Source organism: Protopterus annectens, chromosome 7.part0 (genome assembly GCF_019279795.1).
Source record: "Protopterus annectens isolate FY-2018-M chromosome 7.part0, PAN1.0, whole genome shotgun sequence".
Taxonomy (NCBI): domain Eukaryota; kingdom Metazoa; phylum Chordata; order Ceratodontiformes; family Protopteridae; genus Protopterus; species Protopterus annectens.
In genome coordinates, this window is record NC_056739.1 from 1,476,434,979 (window position 1) to 1,476,459,609 (window position 24,631).

The window sequence follows — 24,631 nt, forward strand, 5'->3', positions numbered from 1 at the left end:
TTGCAGGGCCTACTAGCCTCTTCTAACCCTGTTTGACTCCACCTCCCCTCCTTAGCTTTGGGATTCAACCCAAGTGTGATGACTGCAGCAGGGTAACACGATGAACATAGTACAGTTTTGTACCTACCATAAATGTAGATGTTTGAGTGTTCACCCTACTGCAGTCCAGGTTACCCTCCCTCCATCCCCTCTGAACTAACTGAACTTATCTCTACCACTTTATCCTATACTACCTCTGTGGTGTATTTGCTTGTACCTAATATATATATATATATATATATATATATATATATCTGGGGCAAGAAAAACTGAAGAAAATGGTGTCTGATGCCTCTTGTATACCCCTGACGCACTGCCATCAGGGAAGAAGTGACAGCAACCGACGCCGGACCAAGACTTTGAAATTCGGGCCGACTGCGGGGACTGCCTGACTGCAGGATAACACAAATGTGATGACTGCAGCAGGGTGAACACTCTAACATCTACATTTATGGTAGGCACAAAACTGTACTTTTTCAGTCATTTGTCAGACACTGTTGACCTCTGATTTTCCTCAAAACTTGCATGAACATTTTCCATCACTATAAAAGCATAACAAGAGGGGCTGTAACACTTCAATCACCTGTTTCTTCAAGTTGAAGTTACTGAAGTCTGTTTTTTTATCTACAGGTGTATCTGAGTGCTACAGGAGAGGGAAGTATATACAACACAACAACCATTGACGAAAATAATCCTGTAGGCGGGGATCTGCTATTGGACCATATGGAGAAAAACCTTTATATAATGACATCGACATTGGTAATTGTGAAAGGAAACTAGTTTGCTTGTGTAGTCTGTGATGTGTCTTTTCAAAGGGTTAATGTTTCTCTCATTATGGTTCAGATTGTTACTGGGTTTTTTTTGCCATTTTACTGACTCGCTGTGAAACAAAGAAATTAAGGAATTAATGATCTTCGTGTTTCACTGTTGCAGACATCAATCATCTGTGGGTTATCCCTGCTGTGGTAGCCCTCGGCCGGCCTGAATACCAGAGTAAATTTTTTTTGCATCGGCTGCAAGTCGCCTGTAATCTGATATTCGGTCGTAAGTGCTATAAAGCAAGGCAGCCAATGTCATTACATCAGTATTTCCCGCCGTGGAGCCTATAGCAAAAAGCAGTTCGAATGAGTGCCGGTCAGTCGCTACCAGAAGTTAAATTTCAGCTGAAAACGTCTAAAGCGAAGTACCCTGTTGGGGATCCTTTTTTCTTGCACTAACCGATGTCCAAAAAAGTTAATTGTCTCGCCTTTGGAAAGCAGATCCCACAGCAAGACTTCCATTCACACTGCTCCACTTGTTTAAGCCCAGAACACGACATCCCCTGTTGCAGATTCTGTGCCCCCTCTAATGTGAGAACCATTCGCTGTAGAACTATTATTTTCGTGTTCCGTCTTCGCATTCTGATATGGCATCCGTCAGCCAACAGTCTGTGGACATTCCAAAAAAGTAGAGAGAAAGATACAGACAAGACCACACAAGGCTAAGCTTTCCGATGACACTACCGCTAAGCAGGTCATCCGTTCTCTGGAATTCAGTGAGGCACTTTTGCAGCCCCTGATGCCTGATTCGATATATACGCAGGCCTCTACCGAGACCCTTTCAGAGTCCGATATGCTGCAGAAATCTTCTTAGTCTTCCAAGCCTTTGGCTGTCTATGCCTCTGTTGGGTCTGGAGCCGTGACACAGGCACTGGCTGCCAAGGAGGCCTTTCGCACTACCGAATCTAGACAAAAAAATTACATCTTCGCATCTGACTACCGTTTCTCTCAGATCGACAGATTCTCTCCGGTCTAGAAGCCTGGCCACTCCTAGGAAATCTGCTTTTAGCCACTATCTTGCTACTGCTCCACCACCCCAAGCACAATTGCTTAAAATGACGGAAGATCTCATCTCCTTTATCTGGGGTAGTCAGGCCACTACTACTAAAAGGAAAAGGCACCCTTCCCCAGAAATTGACAGAACAGGATTCTGAGGAATCTGACTGTTCAGTTATTGAAGAGGAACCGCATCCCTTAACTGCTTATGAGGATTCAGATGCAGAGGAATCCATCCTTTCTGCCTCCCCTCCAGAGGACCTTTCCTTTGGGGAACCTCTTCACTCCCTCAGGGAACATTTCCAATGGGAATCTCAGGACTTCCCACAGTTGAGTTTCTGGACCTGCCCCAGCACAGAACCCTGGCCATCCCCTCTATTTTAGAAGTGGTGGAAGATGTTTTCCATGACTCCAGTTTAGCTCCTGACGCCCGCCTGCCTACTCCCAGTAAACCTGACAGGTACTACAGAGTACCGGATTCTCACAAATACCTGTACAGAAATCCTGCTGCAAGACCCAGAGGTCATTACAGAGGGACCTAAAGGAGCTAAGACTAGTTCTGCCAAGAATCCTCTTCCTTCTGTCAAGAACTCGAGCGCTGGACAGATGAGGTAAAAAAGTATACACCTCTGCAACCTTAGCTATCGGAGCACTCAGTTGTCAGTTCCACATGTTAAAATATCAACAATACACATTGGAACAATTAAAAGAGAAGATGTTACCTTTCCTGACTGTGCTAATTCAAAAGAGTAGGCAGATTTACTGCACTCTGCTTGTGAAGTGGCCAACCTGTCATTACGATGTGGATATTATGCCCTAGAAGCCTCTAGCAGGGCAGCAGTGACAGGATCTGTTATTAGGAGACGTGCATGGCTGAAGAACAGCCTTTCCCTGATCATGTCAAGTCTAAACTTACTGATGCACCCCTAGATAAGGAGTGCGTGTTTGGGGAAAAAGCAGAAGAGGTGCTTAAGATGGAAGACGCAGCAAAATCTCTGCAAACAGTAAAATATTTCTTTCACGTTCAACCTCCCAGATTCAGCAGGAACTTTCCCTCTAAGCACTGGGCCTTCCCTGCACATAGACAGGGCCAAGGTAAGCCCCGCAAGGACAGACCATCCAGGTCCCTATCCCAGGGCCAGTAGAGAAGCAAACAGTGGACCACTTCCGTCTCTAAGGCGGGTAGTTATAAGCCAAACTTCTGTGACAAACACTCGCAATGACTCCCACTCCCACCTCTGCCCTCCCTTCTCTCATCAAAAACTAGGAGAAAGGCTCTCCCTCTTCAAAGACCATTGGCTTTCTGTAACAAAGGACCAATGGGTTTTAAAGGTCATTTCTCAGGGATACAAATTCTCTTTCAATGAACTCCCAATTCCAAGAGGGTACCCAGACTTGCCTCCAAATTAGTGGGCAGAGGCATCGAAACAAGTCCAAACTCTTGTATCCCAGGGGGCAGTAGAACCTGTCCCCTCAGATCAAACAGGCAAAGACTTTTATTCCAGACTATTCCTTGTTCCCAGAAAAAAGGGCACTTGGCATCCTATCCTTGATCTATCCATTCTGAACACCTCCCTGGTGGTCCCCAGATTCAAAATGCTAACTTTGCAGCAGCTTCTGGCTATGCTAACAAAAAAATGCCTGGCTAGTGACCCTAGACCTAAAAGATGCCTACTTCGACATCCCCATCAGGGAATCGTGCAGAAAATTCCTGCACTTCCGAGCAGGCTCACAACACTTTCAGTTCTCTGCGTTCCCCTTTGGCTTATCTACTGCTCCCAGAGTATTCACCATATGCTTGGCCCCGGCCATAGCATTCTGCAGACAGAGAAGTATACAGATTTATCCTTACTTGGATGACTGCCTCATTCAGGCAGAGTGCAAAGAAAAGCTGCTCCAGGACCTTCTTTGTCAAATCATTCCTACCTTCCCTAGGGTTCACCAACGAGAAGAAATCAAAACAAAACCCCACCAGGAAGATCATTTTCGTGGGAGCTGTGCTAGATGCAGCATTCCAAATGGCCTTCCTATCCCCAGAAAAGTAGAGCTTCCAGAAGTCACCTCATTGCGAGGAAATTCCTGCAAGTCCTGTGATACATGGCATCTTGCATCCTGCTCATTCCCATGGTCAGGCTTCACATGAGAAAACTTCAGTGGTATTTAAAGAACTTTTGGTGCCAGCACTCAGTTTCTAGGGACCTCTCTTCCTCTGATCCCATGTACAAGGGCTGAGTTTCCCTGGTGTGAAGAGGCCTGTGCCAGGAACAAGGGTCTTCCCTTCATCCTCTGCACTTCTGGCCAGACCATCACCACTGACGCCTCAGACATTGCTTGGGGTGCAAACCTACCAGGCAGGTGCACCCAAGATCTTTGGGATGCCCAACAACTTCACTTGCACATCAATCAGAAAGAAATGATGGCAGTACAAAAGGCTCTGACATCCTTCAAACCCCATCTCAGGCCAGGGGTTCTCCTTATAAAAACAGACAACACCACAGTAATGTGGTACATCAGCAAACAGGGGGTGACCCAATCTTACCCCCTGTGCAGGTTAGCCATGAGCCTCTGGCTTACAGCCACCTCCATGAGTCTACACCTAATTGCCCAATACCTACCAGGGGTCAACAACACCCTGGCAAACCACCTAAGCAGAAACTTACTGGACCCCCATGAATGGCAGCTCCACAGGGAAATCTCTCTGCAAATCACTCAGGAGTGGGGGACTCTGGAAGTGGATCTCTTTGCCTCACACCTCAACCACCAGCTGCAAAAGATCTGTACCAAGGAGCATCACCTCCTAGCATGGAAGGTGGATGCCTTGACCTTCCCCTGGAAATCCCTCTGTGTGCGCATTCCCTCCTCTGCCCTGTATTCCCAACGTATTGATTAAAGTAAGGGAGGAGAGACCAAAGGCCATCCTCATTGCTCCAGATTGGCCGAGACAGCATTGGTACCCTTTACTGTGCAGCCTGACCTTACCCCCCCCCCAAACAGCTTCCCCTGATCTCAGACCTCTTAACCCAGATGAGGGGGAAGATACTGCACCCAGACTTAGACTCACAATCTTTCAGCGTGGCTTATACCTTTAAAAGTTAGCAAGGAGTCCCTGTTGAGCAAATAGGTCCTAGACATCATAGAGGCCAGAAGGCCTAGCACCAAAAAATCGTGCACAGGGAAATGGAAAAGATTCTGCTCCTGGAACCACTCCAAAGAGGCTTGTACCTCCCATCCTTCCATCCCTCTTATCTTGGATTACCTAGCAAAATTGCTCAGTAGTGGCCGCTCCTTCTCCTCTATTAAAATCCATGCCTCAGCCATTTCTGCCCATTGCAATTCAGACCCACCCCTCTTCTCTTGATCCTTTGATTAAGCAATCCCTCAGAGGGGCTTCTAATATCAGACCTCCCAGAAGGCTTCCCACGCCATCCTGGGACCTGAATTAAGTTCTAGAAAAACTAACCTTACCTCCTTTTGAACCTGCTGCTTCTACAAAATTAAAATACCTCTCCTGGAAGACTGCCTTCCTACTAGCTATCACCTCAGCCAGAAGGGTATCAGAATTTCAGGCTCTCATGGCTGTTGAGCCCTTCATCATTTTTCCATGCAGACAGGGTCTCCCTGAGGACTAACCCCTTCTTTATGCCCAAGGTGGTATCTGATGTGACCCACAACCAGGCCATACACCTACCCACCTTCTTTCCCAACCCTCAAATCAAGGGTGAAGGAATTCTACACTTGCTAGACGTGCCCAGACAACTCGGATACTATCTGGACCGTACTAATCCGTTCAGAAAAACAGACCAACTACTTGTCAGCTTTGTCCCTGAGGCAGAGGGGAAGCCTCTTTCCAAATCGATGTCACACTGTATCCATTTCTGCTACAGACTACATGGGACCCCCCCCCCCAAAAGTCTTATCTGTACCCATTCCACTAGGGCAGCCTCCACTTCTACAGCCTTCCTCGGAGTCTCCACCAGGGACATCTTGGAAGCTGCCACCTGTACCTCTGTCCATACCTTTACAAAACATTACCACCTACCTCTTTTTTCTAAGCCTAGGACAGGGTTTGTCTCTGCAGTTCTGCAGGGCCTGCTGACCCATGCCTAGGACTCTAACCTGTCCTGCACCCCTCTCCTCAGCTTTTGGAATCCTTCCACAGGTGATGACTGCAACAGTGAAACACGAAGAACATAGTAAAGTTGTGTACACTTAACATAAATGTAGATGTTCGAGTGTATTCACTGTTGCAGTTCTGGATGTCCTTCATGGATGCATCTGCAGTCATAACAACTGGGTTGTCCTGTCGTCAGGCAGCCCTTCAGTCGGCCGGATTCCAAAGTCCGGGTCGCCGGCTCCGCTCGCTGATGTCGCACTTCACCCGGCGTCATCTCTGTTGGTCTTCGGTATAAAGGCATCAGCCGACGCCATTTTCCTCAGTCTTTCTTGCGGCGGTGGCGCCCGCCAGAAGCTGTTACGCAAGTGCCGGTCGGTCGGTTCCAGAGATTACTTCTACCGAATACTACTTGAAGACTTCTAAAGCTAAGTACCCGTTGGGGACTCTTTCTTGCCTCAGCCGATGTCAGAAAAAGTTAATAATTGTTTAACCTGTGGGAAACAAATACCTCATAAAGATTTCCACTCTTATTGTCTGCCTTGTTTAGGCCCAGCCCGTACGACGAGCAGCCTGTTCGGCTTTGTGCCCGTTCACGATGAAACGCTTAGGCGCCGGTCGGAGTTTGCTGAACAGTTTTTCGGTTCTGATTTTGCGTACATTATGCCGCCAGATCCTCCGACTACCCAATCTGCCAAAAACGAAGATAAAGACCGACACTGCCGCGGGTGTGGTTTCGCCGTCGGCCAAAACCATGGTTAAGCAAACGAAAGTGTCTCGGTTTCGGCGAAACCGAGAAAACTGTTCAAAGTACAGCTGAATCTATCTCTACAACTGAGGCCCCTGCTACCACTCTTGAAACGGCCTCAGAAATTTTATCCACTACGGTGGTTGCCACTGACTTATCAGACACCATTCCCTTGGATGTCTCTACCCCAGCACGTGGTGCTGCTAGGCCTCCAGCAGCCATGTCCATTAAGGCCTTCACCAGGGCTAAAGCAGCAAAGACTACTAAAACAGTGCCTGTTAAACCCCTACAACCAGGCCCTCCTCTAGTTCTCAAATGCTTACTCTGGCAGAAGATTTAATTTCATTAATTAGAGGATCTCAATCTCACCCAGACAGGGCCTCTCAGCCCCCAGAGAAGAGACCTAGGGCAGAGCCCCCTGAGCCAGTGTCCTCTGATGAGTCTGCCGATGAATCAGACATAACTGATCAGCCAGAGGCTCCTTTCTCTAATTTTGAAGACTCTGATGCTGAAGAATCCATTCCAGCTGCTTCCCCACCAGAAGAATTCTCCTTTGGGGAAACCTTACATGCCATGAGAGCAGTTCCAATGGCAGCAACAGGATTTTTCAGACTCCAGAAAAGACTTAGGACCTTTCTGCACCTTCCACAGCACAGGCCCTTAGCTATACCTCCTGTTCTCTGTGGTGGATGATGCTTTCAATGATGTCTGCTCCGCACCAGATTCTTTACCTCCAGCCCCTGCCAAACCAGACAGATTTTACAGGGTGCCAGACACTCATCACCACCTTTACAAGGCCCCCTTGCAGACCCGAAACTATATCCCAGGGTCCCAAGGCAGTAGCCGACCATAGCAAAACCCTATTCCTTCAGAAAGGGAAGCAAGGTCATTAGACAGATGGGGCAAAAGGTCTACACTTCAGCTACTCTCTCAGCTAGAGCTTTAAATTGTCAGTTTCACATGATACAATACCAAGAGTTTATGCTTGATCAGTTAACTAAAAAGCTAACCACTGATGAATCTCTTGATAAGAAATATGTATTAGAAATGGTAAATAACATACAACAGGTTAGTAACCATTCCTTAAAATGTGGCTATGATGCACTGGAGGCTTCATTTAGATCAGCCATGACTGGCACAGTGATAAGAAGGCATGCATGGCTAAAGGAGCAAGCTCTACCGGATCATGTTAAAGCTAAGTTGCTAGATGCTCCTATGGATAAGACAAGTTTGTTTGGTACACCTGCCCAGCAGGTTATGAAGAAAATGGAAGAAAAGGCAAAATCTGTTCAAACAGTCAAAGATTTCTTGCAGGTTCAACCCCCAAGGTTTAGCAGGAACTGGCCTGCCAAAAATTGGTCCTTTCCTGACTCCACAAGACCTCAAAGGGGCAGGAATAGACGTTCCAGAGGCAGAAACCAATCCAGGGGAGGTGCCTACAGAGGACGACAGTGGCAAGGTAACAACAGAGGCACAGACACAACCTCTGCCACTGCATCAACTCAACCACAGTGACTTAACCCTAAATCCGCCTACCAGGGAACAAATAGCAGCTCCCCTAGGCGGAAAATTAACCTTATTTTCAAAGAACTGGCACTATATAACAAAAGACAAGTGGATTTTACAAACCATAGATCAAGGTTACCGGTTCCACTTCCACACTTTACCAGTCAAAAGAGGAATGCCAAATCTACCGCCAAATCAAAAAACAGAGGCTCTACAACAGATAATGCAGTTAGCAAACATGAGAGCTGTGGAAAGAGTGCCAACAGCAGAGCAAGGAAAGGGTTCTACTCCAGACTATTCCTAGTTCCAAGAAAGGAAAAAGTTGGAGACCAATTCTCGACCTGTCCGCCTTAAATACATACATCATTGTCCCAAAATTCAAAATGCTGACCCTACAGCAACTTCTTCCCATGCTGGGCAAGGAGTGTTGGCTGGTAACTCTAGATCTCAAGGAGGCATACCTGCACGTCCCCATTCGACCAATCTGCAGAAGATACCTCAGATTTCTTGCAGGATCAGAGCACTATCAATTCTCAGCATTGCCCTTTGGCTTATCTACTGCCAGAGTATTCACAAAATGCCTGGCATCAGTAATCGCCGGTTGCAGACTACAGGGAATTCAAATTTACCCATACCTAGACGACTGCCTGCTACAAGGGGACAACAAAAGCAAGCTGACAACAGATTTACAAAGGGTCATTTACTTGCTGCAAGCACTGGGATACACAGTCAATCTACAAAAGTCAAGGCTGATACCATCCCAAACAAGGACATTCTTGGGCGGAATTGGACACAGTAAAACAGATGGCATTCCTAACAAAGGAAAACAAAAGAACTCCCTCTTTACTTCTTGGCACTAACAAAACTGAACAAGTTAACAGCAAGAAAAGTACTGCAGGCCTTGGGCTTCATGGCATCATGCATAATCTTGGTTCCACTTGCCAGACTACATATGAGAAAACTACAGTGGTACCTAAAGAATTTATGGTCTCAACACAGACACAGCCTAGAAACAGAAATCCCACTAATTCCATGCTTAAAACAGGAGTTCCTATGGTGGGCTCAGGCATGCCAGTCAAACCCAGGGCTACCCTTTCGCAGATGTCAAGCAAGCCAGACCATCACAACAGACGCTTCAGACCTAGGATGGGGGACCCACATGCTGGACAAATGCGTGCAAGGATTGTGGACACAGGGTCAACTTCACCTGCACATCAACCTAAAAGAAATGCTGGCAGTAAAACTGGCAATCCAAAGTTCAGACCATTTCTCAAAGAGGGCCAGTTGATGATAAGGACAGACAACACCACAGTCATGTGGTACATCAACAAACAGGGAGGCACTCATTCATACCCCTATGCAGAATGACTTTGGAGCTGTGGACCCTGGCACTCAGCTACAACATCCAGTTACAGGCAATATTTGTACCGCGGAAAGAGAATACTCTAGCAGACATATTAAGCAGCACCACATCGGATGCCCACGAATGGAAGCTGCACCGGACATCTTCAAGACCATCTCAAAGAAATGGGGAATGCCTCAGATAGATCTATTTGCATCACCTACCAATCACCAGCTCAAAAGATTCTGGACAAGGACATTCCACCCACTAGCATGGAAAGTGGATTCGCTCTCCTTCAGCTGGAAAGGCCTAACAGCATATGCATTCCCACCTCTTCCCTTGATACACAAGGTATTACTAAAAATCAAGGAAGAACGTCCAAGGATAATCCTGATAGCTCCAAACTGGCCAAGACAACACTGGTACCCACTGCTGAGGAGCATGTCTCGATACAATATCTGGCCAATACCCTGATGCCTTTGATGTTAACTCAGAACAACTACAGCATCATACATCCAAACCTAAAAACGTTGCAACTGACTGCATGGAACATCACATAGCAGCAGCTAATCCAGAACTTTCCCAAAGAGTTAGAGACATTATTCTTGAAGCACGCCGACCTTCAACAAGAAGAAACTATGCTGGAAAATGGAAAAGGTTTGTCATTTGGAGTACTGAAAGAGGAAAGGATGTGTCAAACATAGATATGCCTAACATTCTGGAGTACCTAGCCGAACTTCTTCATTCAGGCCTGTCCTACTCCTCCATCAAGATACATGCATCAGCTATTTCAGCAGAATACAGCTTTGATCCACCTGTTTTTTCTCACCCTTTGCTCAGGCAGTTCCTCAGAGGAATCAAGAATGTAAAACCTCCAAGGAAACCACCATTACCAGCTTGGGACTTAAACTTTGTGCTAGAAAAATTGACACTATCACCCTTTGAACCAGCAGCAACAGCAGACCTACAACACCTGTCATGGAAAACTGCTTTCCTACTGGCAATTACTTCAGCAAGGAGGGTTTCAGAACTACAGGCCTTAATGGCAGTGCAACCCTTCCTAATCTTCCACCAAGATAGTGTCCATGAGGACTAATCCTACATTTATGCCTAAGGTGGTATCCAGAGTGTCTTTAAACCAGGCAATCCACCTTCCTACCTTCTTTCCCAACCCACAAAACAGAGGGAAAGAATATTGCATACCTTGGATGTACATAGACAGCTACGCTACTACTTGGACAGAACAAAAGTAGCAGAAAGACTGACCAACTTTTTGTAGCCTATGCAGCAGGAAGGGAAGGAAAAGCTATTTCCAAACAGACAATCTCCAAATGGATAGGAAATTGCATACGATTCTGTTATGCCTTCCATGGAAAACCAATTCCACAGAACATAAGACCTCATTCTACAAGGGCAACAGCCACTACCACAGCCTTCTTACGAGTGGCAACCAAAGACATTATTGAGGCGGCTACTTGGACCTCCGTGCATACATTTGCCAAGCATTATAATTTGCCTCTATATTCCAGATCCCGAGCAGGGTTTGCCACTGCTGTACTGCAAGGGATCCTAAACACACCATAATCTAGTTTTATCCTCCTCCACTTGTTGGCTATGGTATTCTACCCAGTTGTTATGACTGCAGATGCATCCATGAAGGACATAGTACAGTTTTGTACCTACCATAAATGTAGATGTCCGAACTGGATAGCATCTGCAGTTAGGATTACCCTCCCTCCTTCCCCTCTGTGGTACTCCAAGGGTGTTTACCCTCCTAATAGCTAGCTGGTGGGGGGGAGTCTTTTATGGTGTATTTGTTTGTGTATATGTGCATACATGCTTATTTTGTGTTTACCTCTATCTTTTGGAAACATTGGCATCTATCTAAATTTTAGCCTTCAAGAGGGCTACTGGCATCTGGGGTTATTAGGATGAAGGGCGGCCGAAGCTGATGCGGACTTTGGAATCCGGCCGACTGAAGGGCTGCCTGGCGGCAGGGCAACCCACCTGGTGTCCTTCCTGGGTGCATCTGCAGTCATAACAACTGGGTTGTCCTGTCGAGAGGCAGCCCTTCAGTCGCCGGATTCCAAAGTCCGGTCCGGCGCTGATGTCGTGACTTCACCGACACGCCATCTCTTCTGTTTTCGGTATATAAGCATCAGCCGACGCCATTTTCCCCAGTCTTTCTTGCCGCGTGGCGCCAAGCAGAAGCTGTTCGCAAGTGCCGGTCGGTCGGATCCAGAGATTACTTCTGCGAATACTTGATCAAGACTTCTAAAGCTAAGTACCCGTTGGGGACTCTTTCTTGCCTCAGCCGATGTCAGAAAAAGTTAATAATTGTTTAACCTGTGGGAAACAAATACCTCATAAAGATTTCCACTCTTACTGCCTGCCCTGTTTAGGCCCAGCCCACGACGTAGCAGCTTGTTCGTCCTGTGCTTCTTTCAACCGACTAACGCTTAGACGCCGCTCAGAGTTTGCAGAACAGTTTTTCGGTTCTGACTTTGCGTACATTATGCCGTCGGACCTCCGACCGCATTCTGCCAAAAACGCAAAGAAAAAGACCGACACTCCGGTCCCGGTTTCTCGACCGAAACCATGGTTAAGCAAAGTGCCTGCTTCGCCGCGGGCGAAACCGAAAACTGATCAAACTACACCTGAAACTATCACTACAACTGAGGTCCCTGCTAACACTCTTGAATCGGCCTCAGAAATTTTACCCACTACGGTGCTTACCACTGACTTATCAGACACCATTCCTCTTGATGTCTCTACCCCAGCGTGGTGCTGCTAGGCCTCCAGCAGCCATGTCCATTAAGGCCTTCGCCAGGGCTAAAGCAGCCAAGACTACTAAAACAGTGCCTGTTAAACCCCTTCCACCAGGCCCTCTGCCAGTTCTCAAATGCTTACCTTGGCAGAAGATTTAATTTCATTAATTAGAGGATCTCAATCTCACCCAGACAGGGCCTCTCAGCCCCCAGAAAAGAGACCTAGGGCAGAGCCCCCTGAGCCAGTGTCCTCTGATGATTCTGCTGATGAATCAGACATAACTGAACAGCCAGAGGCTCCTTTCTCCAATTTTGAAGATTCTGATGCTGAAGAATCCATTCCAGCTGCTTCCCCTCCAGAAGAATTCTCCTTTGGGGAAACCTTGCATGCCATGAGAACAGTTCCAATGGCAGCAACAGGATTTTTCAGACTCCAGAAAAGACTTAGGACTTTTTTGCACCTACCACAGCACAGGCCCTTAGCTATCCCTCCTGTTCTCTCTGTGGTGGATGATGCTTTCAATAATGCCTGCTCCGCTCCAGATTCTTTACCCCCAGCCCCTGCCAAACCAGACAGATTTTACAGGGTGCCAGATACTCATCACCACCTCTACAAGGCCCCTCTTGCAGACCCGAAACTATATCCCAGGGTCCCAAGGCAGTAGCATGACCATAGCTAAAACCCTGTTCCTTCTGAAAGGGAAGCATGGTCATTAGGCAGATGGAGTAAAAGGTTTACACTTCAGCCACTCTTTCAGCTAGAGCTTTAAATTGTCAGTTTCACATGATACAATACCAAGAGTTTATGCTTGATCAGTTAACTAAAAAGCTAACCACTGATGAATCTCTTGATAAGAATATGTATTAGAAATGGTAAATAACATACAGCAGGTTAGTAACCATTCTTTAAAATGTGGCTATGATGCACTGGAGGCTTCATTTAGATCAGCCATGACTGGCACAGTAATTAGAAGGCATGCATGGCTAAAGGAGCAAGCTTTACCGGATCATGTTAAATCTAAATTGCTTGATGCTCCTATGGATAAATCAAGTTTGTTTGGTACACCTGCCCAGCAGGTTATGAAGAAAATGGAAGAAAAGGCAAAATCAGTCCAGACAGTTAAAGAATTCTTGCAGGTTCAACCCCAAGGTTTAGCAGGAACTGGCCTGCCAAAATTGGTCCTTTCCTGACTCCACAAGACCTCAAAGGGGCAGGAATAGACGTTCCAGAGGCAGAAACCAATCCAGAGGAGGTGCCTACAGAGGACGACAGTGGCAAGGTAACAACAGAGGCACAGAATCAACACCTGCCTCTACATCAACACAGCCACAGTGACTTAAACCTAAATCCGCCAACCAGGGAACAAATAGCAGCTCCTCTAGGCGGAAAGCTAACCTTATTTTCAAAAACTGGCACCACATAACAAAGAACAAGTGGATTTTACGAACCATAGATCAAGGTTACGGTTCCACTTCCACACTTTACCAGTCAAAGAGGAATGCCAAACCTACCTCCAAAACAAAAAACAGAGGCTCTACAACAGATAATGGAATTAGCAAACATGAGAGCTGTGGAAAAAGTGCCAACAGCAGAGCAAGGAAAGGGGTTCTACTCCAGACTATTCCTAGTTCCAAGAAAGGAAAAAGTTGGAGACCAATTCTAGACCTGTCTACCTAAATACTTACATCATTGTCCCAAAATTCAAAATGCTGACCCTACAGCAACTTCTTCCCATGCTGGGCAAGGAGTGTTGGCTGGTAACTCTAGATCTCAAGGAGGCATACCTGCACGTCCCCATTCGACCTATCTGCAGAAGATACCTCAGATTTCTTGCAGGATCAGAGCACTATCAATTCTCAGCATTGCCCTTTGGCTTATCTACTCGCCCAGAGTATTCACAAAATGCCTGGCATCAGTAATCGCCCATTGCAGACTACAGGGAATTCAAATGTATCCATACCTGGACGACTGTCTGATACAAGGGACAACAAAAGCAAGCTGACAACAGATTTACAAAGGGTCATTTACTTGCTTCAAGCACTGGGATACACAGTCAATTTACAAAAGTCAAGGCTGATACCATCCCAGACAAGGACTTTCCTGGGAGGAATTGGACACAGTAAGACAAATGGCATTCCTATCTACAGAAAAACAAAAGAACTCCTCTTTACTTCTTGGCACTAACAAATCTGAACAAGTTAACAGCAAGAAAGGTACTGCAGGCCTTGGGTTTCATGGCATCATGCATAATCTTGGTTCCATTTGCCAGACTACATATGAGAAAGCTTCAGTGGTACCTAAAGAATTTATGGTCCCAACACAGACACAGCCTAGAAACGGAAATCCCACTAATACCATGCTTAAAACAGGAGTTCCTATGGTGGGCTCACGCATGCCAGTCAAACCCAGGCCTGCCCTTTTCATAAGGTCAAGGTCAAGCCAGACCATCACAACAGATGCTTCAGACCTGGGATGGGGGCACATATGCTGGACAAATGCGTGCAAGGATTGTGGACACAGGACCAACTTCACCTGCACATCAACCTAAAAGAAATGCTGGCAGTAAAACTGGCAATCCAAAAGTTCAGACCATTTCTCAAGGAAGGCCAGTTGATAAGGACAGACAACACCACAGTCATGTGGTACATCAACAAACAGGGAGGCACTCATTCCTACCCCTATGCAGAATGACTTTGGAGCTGTGGACCCTGGCACTCAGCTACAACATCCAGTTACAGGCAATATTTGTACCAGGAAAAAAAACTCTAGCAGATATGTTAAGCAGGACTACATCGGATGTCCACGAATGGCAGCTGCACCGGACATCTTCAAGACCATCTCAAGAAATGGGGAATGCCTCAGATAGATCTATTCGCATCACCTCTCAATCACCAGCTCAAAAAATTCTGCACAAGGACATTCCAACCACTAGCATGGAAAGTGGACTCGCTCTCCTTCAGCTGGAAAGGACTAACAGCATATGCATTCCCACCTCTTCCCTTGATACACAAAGTATTACTAAAAATCAAGGAGGAACGTCCAAGGATAATCCTGATAGCTCCAAACTGGCCAAGACAACATTGGTACCCACTGCTGAGGAGTATGTCTCGGAACAATATGTGGCCAATACCCCTGATGCCTTTGATGCTAACTCAGAACAACTACAGCACCATGCATCCAAACCTAAAAACGTTGCAACTGACTGCATGGAACATCACATAGCAGCTGCTAATCCACAGCTTTCACAAAGAGTTAAAGACATTATGCTTGAAGCACGCAGACCTTCAACAAGAAGAAACTATGCTGGGAAATGGAAAAGGTTTGTCATTTGGAGCTCAGAAAGAGGTAAAGATGTATCAAACATAGATATGCCCAACATTCTGGAGTATCTGGCGAACTACTTCATTCAGGCCTGTCCTATTCCTCCATCAAGATTCATGCATCAGCTATTTCAGCAGAATACAGCTTTGATCCACCTGTTTTTCACACCCTTTGCTCAGGCAGTTCCTCAGAGGAATCAAGAATGTAAAACCTCCAAGGAAACCACCATTACCAGCCTGGGACTTGAACTTTGTGCTAGAAAAATTGACTCTATCACCTTTTGAACCAGCAGCAACAGCAGACCTGCAACACCTGTCATGGAAAACTGCTTTCCTACTGGCAATTACTTCAGCAAGGAGGGTTTCAGAACTACAGGCCTTAATGGCAGTGCAACCCTTTCTAATCTTCCACCAAGATAGAGTGTCCATGAGGACTAACCCTACATTTATGCCTAAGGTGGTATCCAGAGTGTCCTTAAACCAGGCAATCCACCTACCTACCTTCTTTCCCAACCCACAAAACAGACGGGAAAGAATACTGCATACCTTGGATGTACATAGACAGCTACGCTACTACTTGGACAGAACAAAAAATAGCAGAAAGACTGACCAACTTTTCGTAGCCTATGCAACAGGAAGGGAAGGAAAAGCTATTTCCAAGCAGACAATCTCCAAATGGATAGGAAATTGCATACGATTCTGTTACTCCTACCATGGAAAGCAAATTCCACAGAACATAAGACCTCATTCTACAAGGGCAACAGCCACTACCACAGCCTTCTTACGAGGAGTGGCTACCAAAGACATTATTGAGGCTACTTGGACCTCCGTGCATACATTTGCCAAGCATTATAATTTACCTCTATATTCCAGATCCCGAGCAGGGTTTGCCACTGCTGTTCTGCAAGGGATCCTAAACACACCATAATCTACCTTTATCCTCCTCCCCTAGTTGGCTATGGTATTCTACCCAGTTGTTATGACTGCAGATGCATCCATGAAGGACATAGTACAGTTTTGTACCTACCATAAATGTAGATGTCGAATTGGATAGCATCTGCAGTCAGATTACCCTCCCTCCTTCCCTCTGTGGTACTCCTAGGGTGTTTACCCTTCTAATAGCTAGCTAGTGGGGGGACTTCTTTCATGGTGTATTTGTTTGTATTTATGTACATACATGCTTATTTTTGTGTTTACCTCTATCTTTTGGAAACATTGGCATCTATCCAAAATTTTAGCCTTCTAGAGGGCTTCTGGCATCTGGGGCAAGAAACACTGAAGAAAATGGCGTCGGCTGATGCTTATATACCCGAAGACCAACAGAGATGACGCCGGGTGAAGTGCGACATCAGCCGAAGCCGGACCCGGACTTTGGAATCCGGCCGACTGAAGGGCTGCCTGACGACAGGACAACCCAGTTGTTATGACTGCAGATGCTATCCAATTCGGACATCTACATTTACGGTAGGTACAAAACTGTACTTTATGACTGCAGATGCTATCCAGTTCGGACATCTACATTTATGGTAGGTACAAAACTGTACTTTTCCTTCCCTCCATCCCCCATGTAGCATCTTCCCCTAAGGGGGACATAAGCTTGCCACAGTGGCTTTTTGCCACCAGGACCACTTTTCCTTATTTCCTTGTGTTTCTGACGGGTTAGGGCAAGAAAAACTGATGTAATGACGTCTGCCTTGCTTTATACCACTGACAACCTGACGTCAGACTATAGGCGACTGCAGCCGGCACAAAAAAAAAAATTGACTCTGGTAATCGGGCCGGCCGAGGGCTACTGCAGCAGGGATAACCCACAGGTGATGACTGCAACAATGAATACGCTCTAACATCTACATTTATGGTAAGTGTAGACAATTGTACTTTACTGGCCACCACTAAATATTCTAAATGGCAATTTAACTGGTTTTACTGTGATACTTGTGCATCAATAATAACATGACAGCAGTATTTCTGTCATGCTGACACTGAACTCATAGCTTGTAACAATCACCCTCTGTATTACTTAGTGACAAGTCCATACTGTTGTTTTTGTTGACAAAGGAAACAAGCTTGTGATGTGAAGTTCTATTTTGCCGTCCATTCTTACTGATGGGTTCGGAGCCGATCCTCCGCTCTGAATCAGCCAACTGCAAAAGCTCGAGGTCTTCAACCAGCTCGAGGCCAACTCCCTATCCCATTATGCACCTTGATCTTCCCTCAGATCTCATTTGCCGCTGCAACTTGATTGGACGTTCACCAGCTCTGGCCAGTGAAAGTTTTTTTTTTTCCTCTCTAAAACTTGTTAGAAAAGTAATTAGATAGTTCAGTAATGTTTCCTTTTTTATAGTAGTAGACTTTCTCTTGGTGTAATCTTGGTAATTTGCTAGATATTTAGATAGTTTGTTAGATAAGTGGCCATGTTTTTAGGCCTTTAGTTTCTCCCTATATCATATTTCTTCTTGTATAGTTGTGTGGTGTGAGTTAGTCCTTTTTATTCAACTTAGCTTAGTTGTTTAGGATAATTAACATTGCTTACAGATCTTGCATTATTAAGAGTTAGTACTGTTTATATATATATATATATATATATATATATATATATATATATATATATATATATATATATATATATATATATATATATATTTTCTACTCTTAGTTCAGAGACTGTAGATATTTCTGAGTGTTTTTCTTACATAGGAGTTTTTTTTCTCTGTTTGTTACTGATAGGATGTCTCATCAAGAGAGAAATCCAAGTCTTGGTTTAAAAAATGCCCAAGATGTGGGCAAAAGATGTCCATCACTGATGGATATACTGACTGACTGTTTAGGTGAGGTGCACCTACAAGAAAGCTGTTCAATATGCCACTCTTTTAGTGCTAAATTGTTGCATGAGAGGAAGAGGAAACTTATGGATAGAGGTATTTTAAAATCCTCTTTCCAAGAGACACTGGATAAGTATGAGAAACACTCTGAGACGTCTTCTCGTTCTTTGGTGCCAAGGAAAAGCCCATAGACTCCAAAAACCGTATCGAGTAAAGCTTCAACATCAGCTCCACAACCAAAGGAGCTGACTGTTTTGATTAGGAACCGATAACTCCCTACATTGAAATCCCCCATCTTGCAGTCTACTTCATCCACACATTCTTCTCGGGCCTCAAGTAGACTTTCTGATTTGGATGTGGATCGTGTGGTGAAGAGGCTTCTGCAGATACCGGTGCTTGCAAAAATTTTAGCAGCATCGACCCCTAGGACTTCAGAGCTGACACAAATTCCCCACCATCTTCTGTTCCCCCTCCAATCTGCTTAGAAATTTCGGAGCCAGAAAGCTCTGAACTGATTATCGTGGAGCCCTTGGGGCCGACACCTACCTTAGGTTTGTCGGTCCCAACTGCCATGATGTGTTGGGTGCTGACCGAGGGATCTCGGAGCCGACGCTTGCTGGTTGGGTCCAGTGGAGATAGTCAGACCGACTCGTCAGTTCCGACTTTGCCTGTCAGGGCCTCAGCTCGAGTGAGCTCACCTCTGACCTCGGGCTCGGAGCCCTCTGTTCTGGTACTGGGAGAGTCCCTTGTATCCTCAGATCCAGGGGATTCCTTGCGTCAGGACTGAGGGGCCTAGGAGGCCACGAGGAGGGTATTGTCCACTCAGACACTGGTGCTTTAAGGGAGGGAGCTGCTGGTACTCGTGGTGTGGTCAACCTCTACAACACACGCTCCATTAAGCTTTAGAGACCCTGAGTCTCAGGAAGCCCCATTGGGCGAGCAATGCTCTTCCGAAACCTCTCCAGATACTCCCACTGAATAGGTTGCCAGGGAAAGACTTTGCAAGAGGAAGCATCTGGACTCCCCAGAGGAATCGGTCACTTCACATACTGACTTAGATGAGTCAGAAGGATCCCCACAGTCCCCCTCAGAGGGTCTCATTTGCAAGCATCTTAGAAATTCTTAAACAGAGGGGTGTCTGGAAATCCCTTAACCCTACTGATGAGTCCAGTCCTCCTCTAGGCTTTTGAGTCTCAACCCTCCACCTCTTGGGTGTCTCCACCCTTTGATGAGTTGATTGAGTTACTCTCTCGAAGGGCATGGGAGTCCCTGGATACCACGGAGCCTGTTCCCAGTAGGCCTAATAAATTTATAACTTGCCCTCAAGGCAAAATCTTTCTAACTAAAGGAGTGACCGTTGAATCCATGGTAGTGGCAGCGGCCACCAAGAAGGAACTCTCAAACTTCTATGTCTGTTCATCTTCCTAATGGAAATTCCAGGATCATGAATAGGTATGGGAAGTGTATGTTTAGTTCATCGGCTTTTGTCTTTCGAGATCGCTGAACTATCTCACACATTTCACTAGGTTACAAAGGGATCTCCTGAAGGAACTAGGAGATGCTCTGCAGGGTTCAGTAGCTGCGGGGGTTTCAGACAAGGTAACTTCCCCAGCTCTCTACTCTTAATTCTGTTGTGAACTCTTCCATGCGTCTGGTGTCATATGCAGCTGATGGAATGAGCAGAGCAGCAGGTACAGGAATTGCCCTTAGGAGACATTCCTGGATATGCCTGTGTTTCTTTGCGGACCCTATTAAGTCTTTAACACTTCTTTTGATGGCTTGTCCCTTTTTGACTGAGTGAAAAAGATGGAAGGACTCTGTCTGCCGTCTGAGTACATTTTTCTATCCCGATTAGACTTTACTCCAAAGGGAGGGGGGGTGGAAACATGTGGATACATAAATCTTAAGGATCTTTCCAGGACACTCGTGGTGAACCCCCCTCTAGAGGCAGAGGAGGGGGAAATAATGAGACACCGTCTTCACGGCAGAGGGGGAGGGGTCCACAGAATTAGGATGACCGAGCTCAGTTCTTTGGGAAGCCAAATCAGCGCTCCTGAGAAGAGGCCCAACTGTCCATCTCTGGAGGCAGTCGGGGGGCGCCTTTCTTTGTACCCAGATGCCAGGCTAAAAATAACAAACGACAGCTGGGTACGAAGTATCATATTCAGAGAATACTCTATTCTCTTTGACGCACCGCCCCCTTCTTGTGAAAAATCCCAGACATCCCACCCAGTTACAGGGAACAAGTAGCTATAGAGGTCCACAGGTTGCTGGAAAAGTCATCCAACCATTCCCAGCAGACCAGAGAGGATCCAGAACTTTCTCAAGGTTCTTTGTAGTTCCAAATAAAACGGGAGACTGGAGACCTATTCTAGACCTCCGCAGACTAAACAAGTCTGTAAAAAAGACAAAGTTCCGGATGGTCACGCTACAGTCAGTACTCCCCTTTCTGAGGAAAGACAATTGGATGTGCTCTATATATCTCCAGGATGCATACTACCACACAAAAATGGGCCATCCAGGGATCATCTACACTTCCGTTTAGGAGCCCGTCATTATCAATTTCGCACTCTTCCCTTTGGTTTCACTACAGCCCCCAGAGTGTTCAAATGCATGGCAGTAGTCATGGCTCATCTGAGACGTTTGGGATTCTAGGTGTTTCCATACCTAGACTGGCTCCTCACTGCCACCACCAGGCATCAACTCATACAAGTAAGGGACACAACTTTAAATCTCTGCAATCAATTGGGGATTACAATAAACTCAGAAAATCTGCCTTGTCGCCATAGGCCATTTTTATAGGAGTAGAGCTAAATACAGTCACAGTGACCTTAAGCCTTCCTCCAGAAATACTGTCTTGTACGAAAACAAGTCTGCTTCCACAGACAAAAGCCCCAGTCTCAATGGTACTCAAATTGCCAGAAACGATAGTGGCAGCGATCATTGCCATTCCTCTGGTTGGATGCATTTGCGAGTACTACATTGGCTCCTGTTCTCTCAGTTGTCCTTTGAGGAACTTCCAATGTCACACCAAATCATAACGAATATGTGCAAGAAGGACCTTCAGTGATGGCTGACATCTCAACAATTAACTCTAGGCCATCTATTTGTTCTACCCAGTCCTATAGCCACGGTGACCACAGACGCTTCCCTGATTGGGGCGGGGGGGGGGGGTGATGGGCCATTATCAGGGAAGAACAGCCCAAGGCATGTGGAAGAAGCACAAGGCTCATATCAATGTCCTTGAGAAGAGAGCGGTACTCCTAGCGTTGCAGTCCTTTCAAGACTCTCTCCCTCTGGGAACAATTGTAATTCAGACAGACAATATGTCAGTGGTCTGGTACATAAACAAGGAGAAACCAAATCTTATTCTGCGTGTTGAGAGGCCCTGAGAGTATGGCAGTGGGCAGCTTCCACCCAGCATTTTCTGATAGCACGCATTCCGGGGAAATCCACTGTGGTAGCAGACAAGCTAAGCAGGGCAATTCTCTTTCCTCACAAGTGGTCCCTAAAGAAGCAAGTAGCGGAAAGGATTTTCTGCAGATGGGGCCAGCCTTGCTGCAATCTCTTTGCAACCCCAACAAACACGAAATGCAGCAGCTACTTTGCCTTAATCCCTGGATGCCCCAAGGGATGCACTGGTGCACATTTGGCTGCTGGGTCTCCTTTATGCCTTTCCTCCTTTCCCTCTAATACCCAAAGGTTTACAGAAAGCAAAGACTCTGGGAAGGACCATAATCTTAATAGCCCCCTTACTGGCCTCATCAAATTTTGTTTTCCTTCCTTTAGCCTCGTCTATTGGCAGAACCTTGGATCCTAGACCTGGTTCCAGATGATCTGACCCATTCATCGGGGGCTCTTTATCCTTTACTTCCCTTCACTCCCTCAAGCTGACAGCTTGGCTGCTCCAATTCCAAACATAGCCAGGATTCACAACCTCAGCAGAGGCTCAACACATTTTAACATCCTCTCAGTAATCATCTACCAGAAAGTTATATTTTAGCAAATGGAAGAGATTTTCTCTGTGGGCATCTCAGAATATTGATCCGTACCTAGCTTTAATTTCATCCTTTCTGGAGTTTGACTAAAGTTTTCGATGAAGGGGCCACTGCAGCTACCATTAGAGTTCAATTAGCAGCAATCTCGAACTTTCATCTTGGTGTCCAGGGTTCTAATGTCATGTCACATCGGCTCTCTAAAGCCTTTCTCAGGGGTGCTGTTCATTTGAGACCACCCATCAAAACTCCAGCCATGCCATGGAATCAAAATTTTGTTCTTTCCCGAATTATATTACCTCCTTTCGAACGAGCATCATTGTGTGATTTGAAATCTCTCTCATGGAAGACCATATTGTTAAAAGCTGTCACTTCTGCTCGGAGGATTTCTGAGTTACAGGCCTTGACCATCAAACCTCCTTATCTGATTTTCCATAATGACAGTCTCCCACTCAGAATGAATCAATTATTTTTATCCAAACTTTGTTCAGAGACAAATCTCATCCAATCTATTGAACTGCCTGTTTTCTTCCCTAAATACACAAATAAGATGGAACACATGCACAAATTTGATGTTCATAGGCAACTCGGATTTTATTTGGACAGGACCAAACAATTCAGAAAAACAGAACAGCTCTTTATCTTTTTCAGAATCAAAAAAAAAGGTGCTCCATTTACCAAAGTCACCTTGTCAAGATGGTTATCAGATTGCATTTCTTTCACTTACAGTTCGGTGAATGCTCCATTGCAACAAAAAATAAGGCCCACTCTACTAGGGCTGTATCTACCTAATCAGCCTCCTCTGCTAAGTTACCATTAGATACTATTTGTGCAGCAGCTACTTAGTCAAGGCCTCATACCTTCATAACTCATTACAAAGTAGACAAGGCCTGCAGGGACAGGACTTCCTTTGGCTCCACTGTTCTGAAGAACATTCTCTCGTGAGCCACCTGAGAAAGATGGTGCTTGGGATGCTACCCATCACTAAGAATGAACGGCGAGATAGGTCAACTTCACATAAGGAAGATACGTACTCACCATAACGTTCCATGTGAGTTGTTCACGTACCACCCTCCAACCCCCATCCAGTCTACTTGAGGACCGCGACTTCTTTTATTTATGGTGAATTGTCTCTTATCCAGTCTTAGGGTGGCATATTAATAGTCATAGGTAGCCATTTGGCAGCAAACAAGATCTGAGGGAAGATCAAAGTGTATCATGGGATTGGGAGTTAGCCTCAAGCTGGTTGAAGACCTCATGCTTTTGCAGTTGACCGAGTCGTTGCCGAGGATCAGCTCCGAACCCATCAGTAAGAATGAAGTTAGATGAACAACTCACATGGAATGTTATGGTGAGTACATAACATCTTTGATTTTGCCATGACTGACCATTCATTATGGTTCTTAGAGACTGTTTGTATTTTTGTTTTAATTTGTAAACAGTTGTTTCAGTTGTTTGGCTTATTCCTCATAAATTTTGTGTAATCATTGCTGGTCCACTTTTTTTATAGCAAGCCTGCTGCAAGCCCTACTGGTCCCATATCAGGAACCACAACCTAAATTTAAGTCTCAGTCTATCCTGTCAGTAAGTGCAGTGATTCCAGCCCTGCTTTACATATTTGCAGGTTACGTTTGCAATGGAGGTTAGATACCAGTCCTTAATTAGGTTGACCTAACTTCTGAAAGATTTGTACACTAAATTTGACGAAGAACCAAGAATCACTATCTTGTTTTTTTGTTTGTTTTGTTTTGATTGTACAGGAGAATCTTTTGTAGCATTTTGAAAAGTTAAAACTATCTATGTTAAGCTCGGAGTTTGACCTGCTGATTTGGTTAGCTTGAAGCTATTCGGACACGTGCCTAAATTGTAGATATCCGAACCCAGTACCTGGTGGCTCGAACAGTATGGAGATATGATGAATAAAATCACTGTTCTGAACAAATAATAAAGATGAATCTTCACCAAATAAACTGTGTATAACAAGATTTAACCCACTGTGCACATAAACCAGACATACGATTCACGATAACAATTACATCCAACATCAAGGGTTAAGCGCTTTCATCTGTCCTTGCCAGACTTCTTCAGAACCATCAGTTTACGTTCTTAACTTTGTTTTATACCAAATTTTGGCGCCAAAATTTTAATAAATTAATTAATTAGAT

At 45.5% G+C, this 24,631-nt stretch overlaps 1 protein-coding gene across 1 annotated transcript in view; it reads left to right on the forward strand.

Moving 5' to 3' along the window:
* Positions 1-24,631, forward strand: part of PLXNB1 (plexin B1) — a 3,809,096-nt gene that overhangs the window by 990,565 nt on the left and 2,793,900 nt on the right. The window contains exon 6 of the mRNA XM_044078026.1: positions 670-798. Within this exon, the coding sequence (XP_043933961.1) occupies positions 670-798 (129 nt within the window). The remainder of the gene's footprint in view (positions 1-669; positions 799-24,631) is intronic.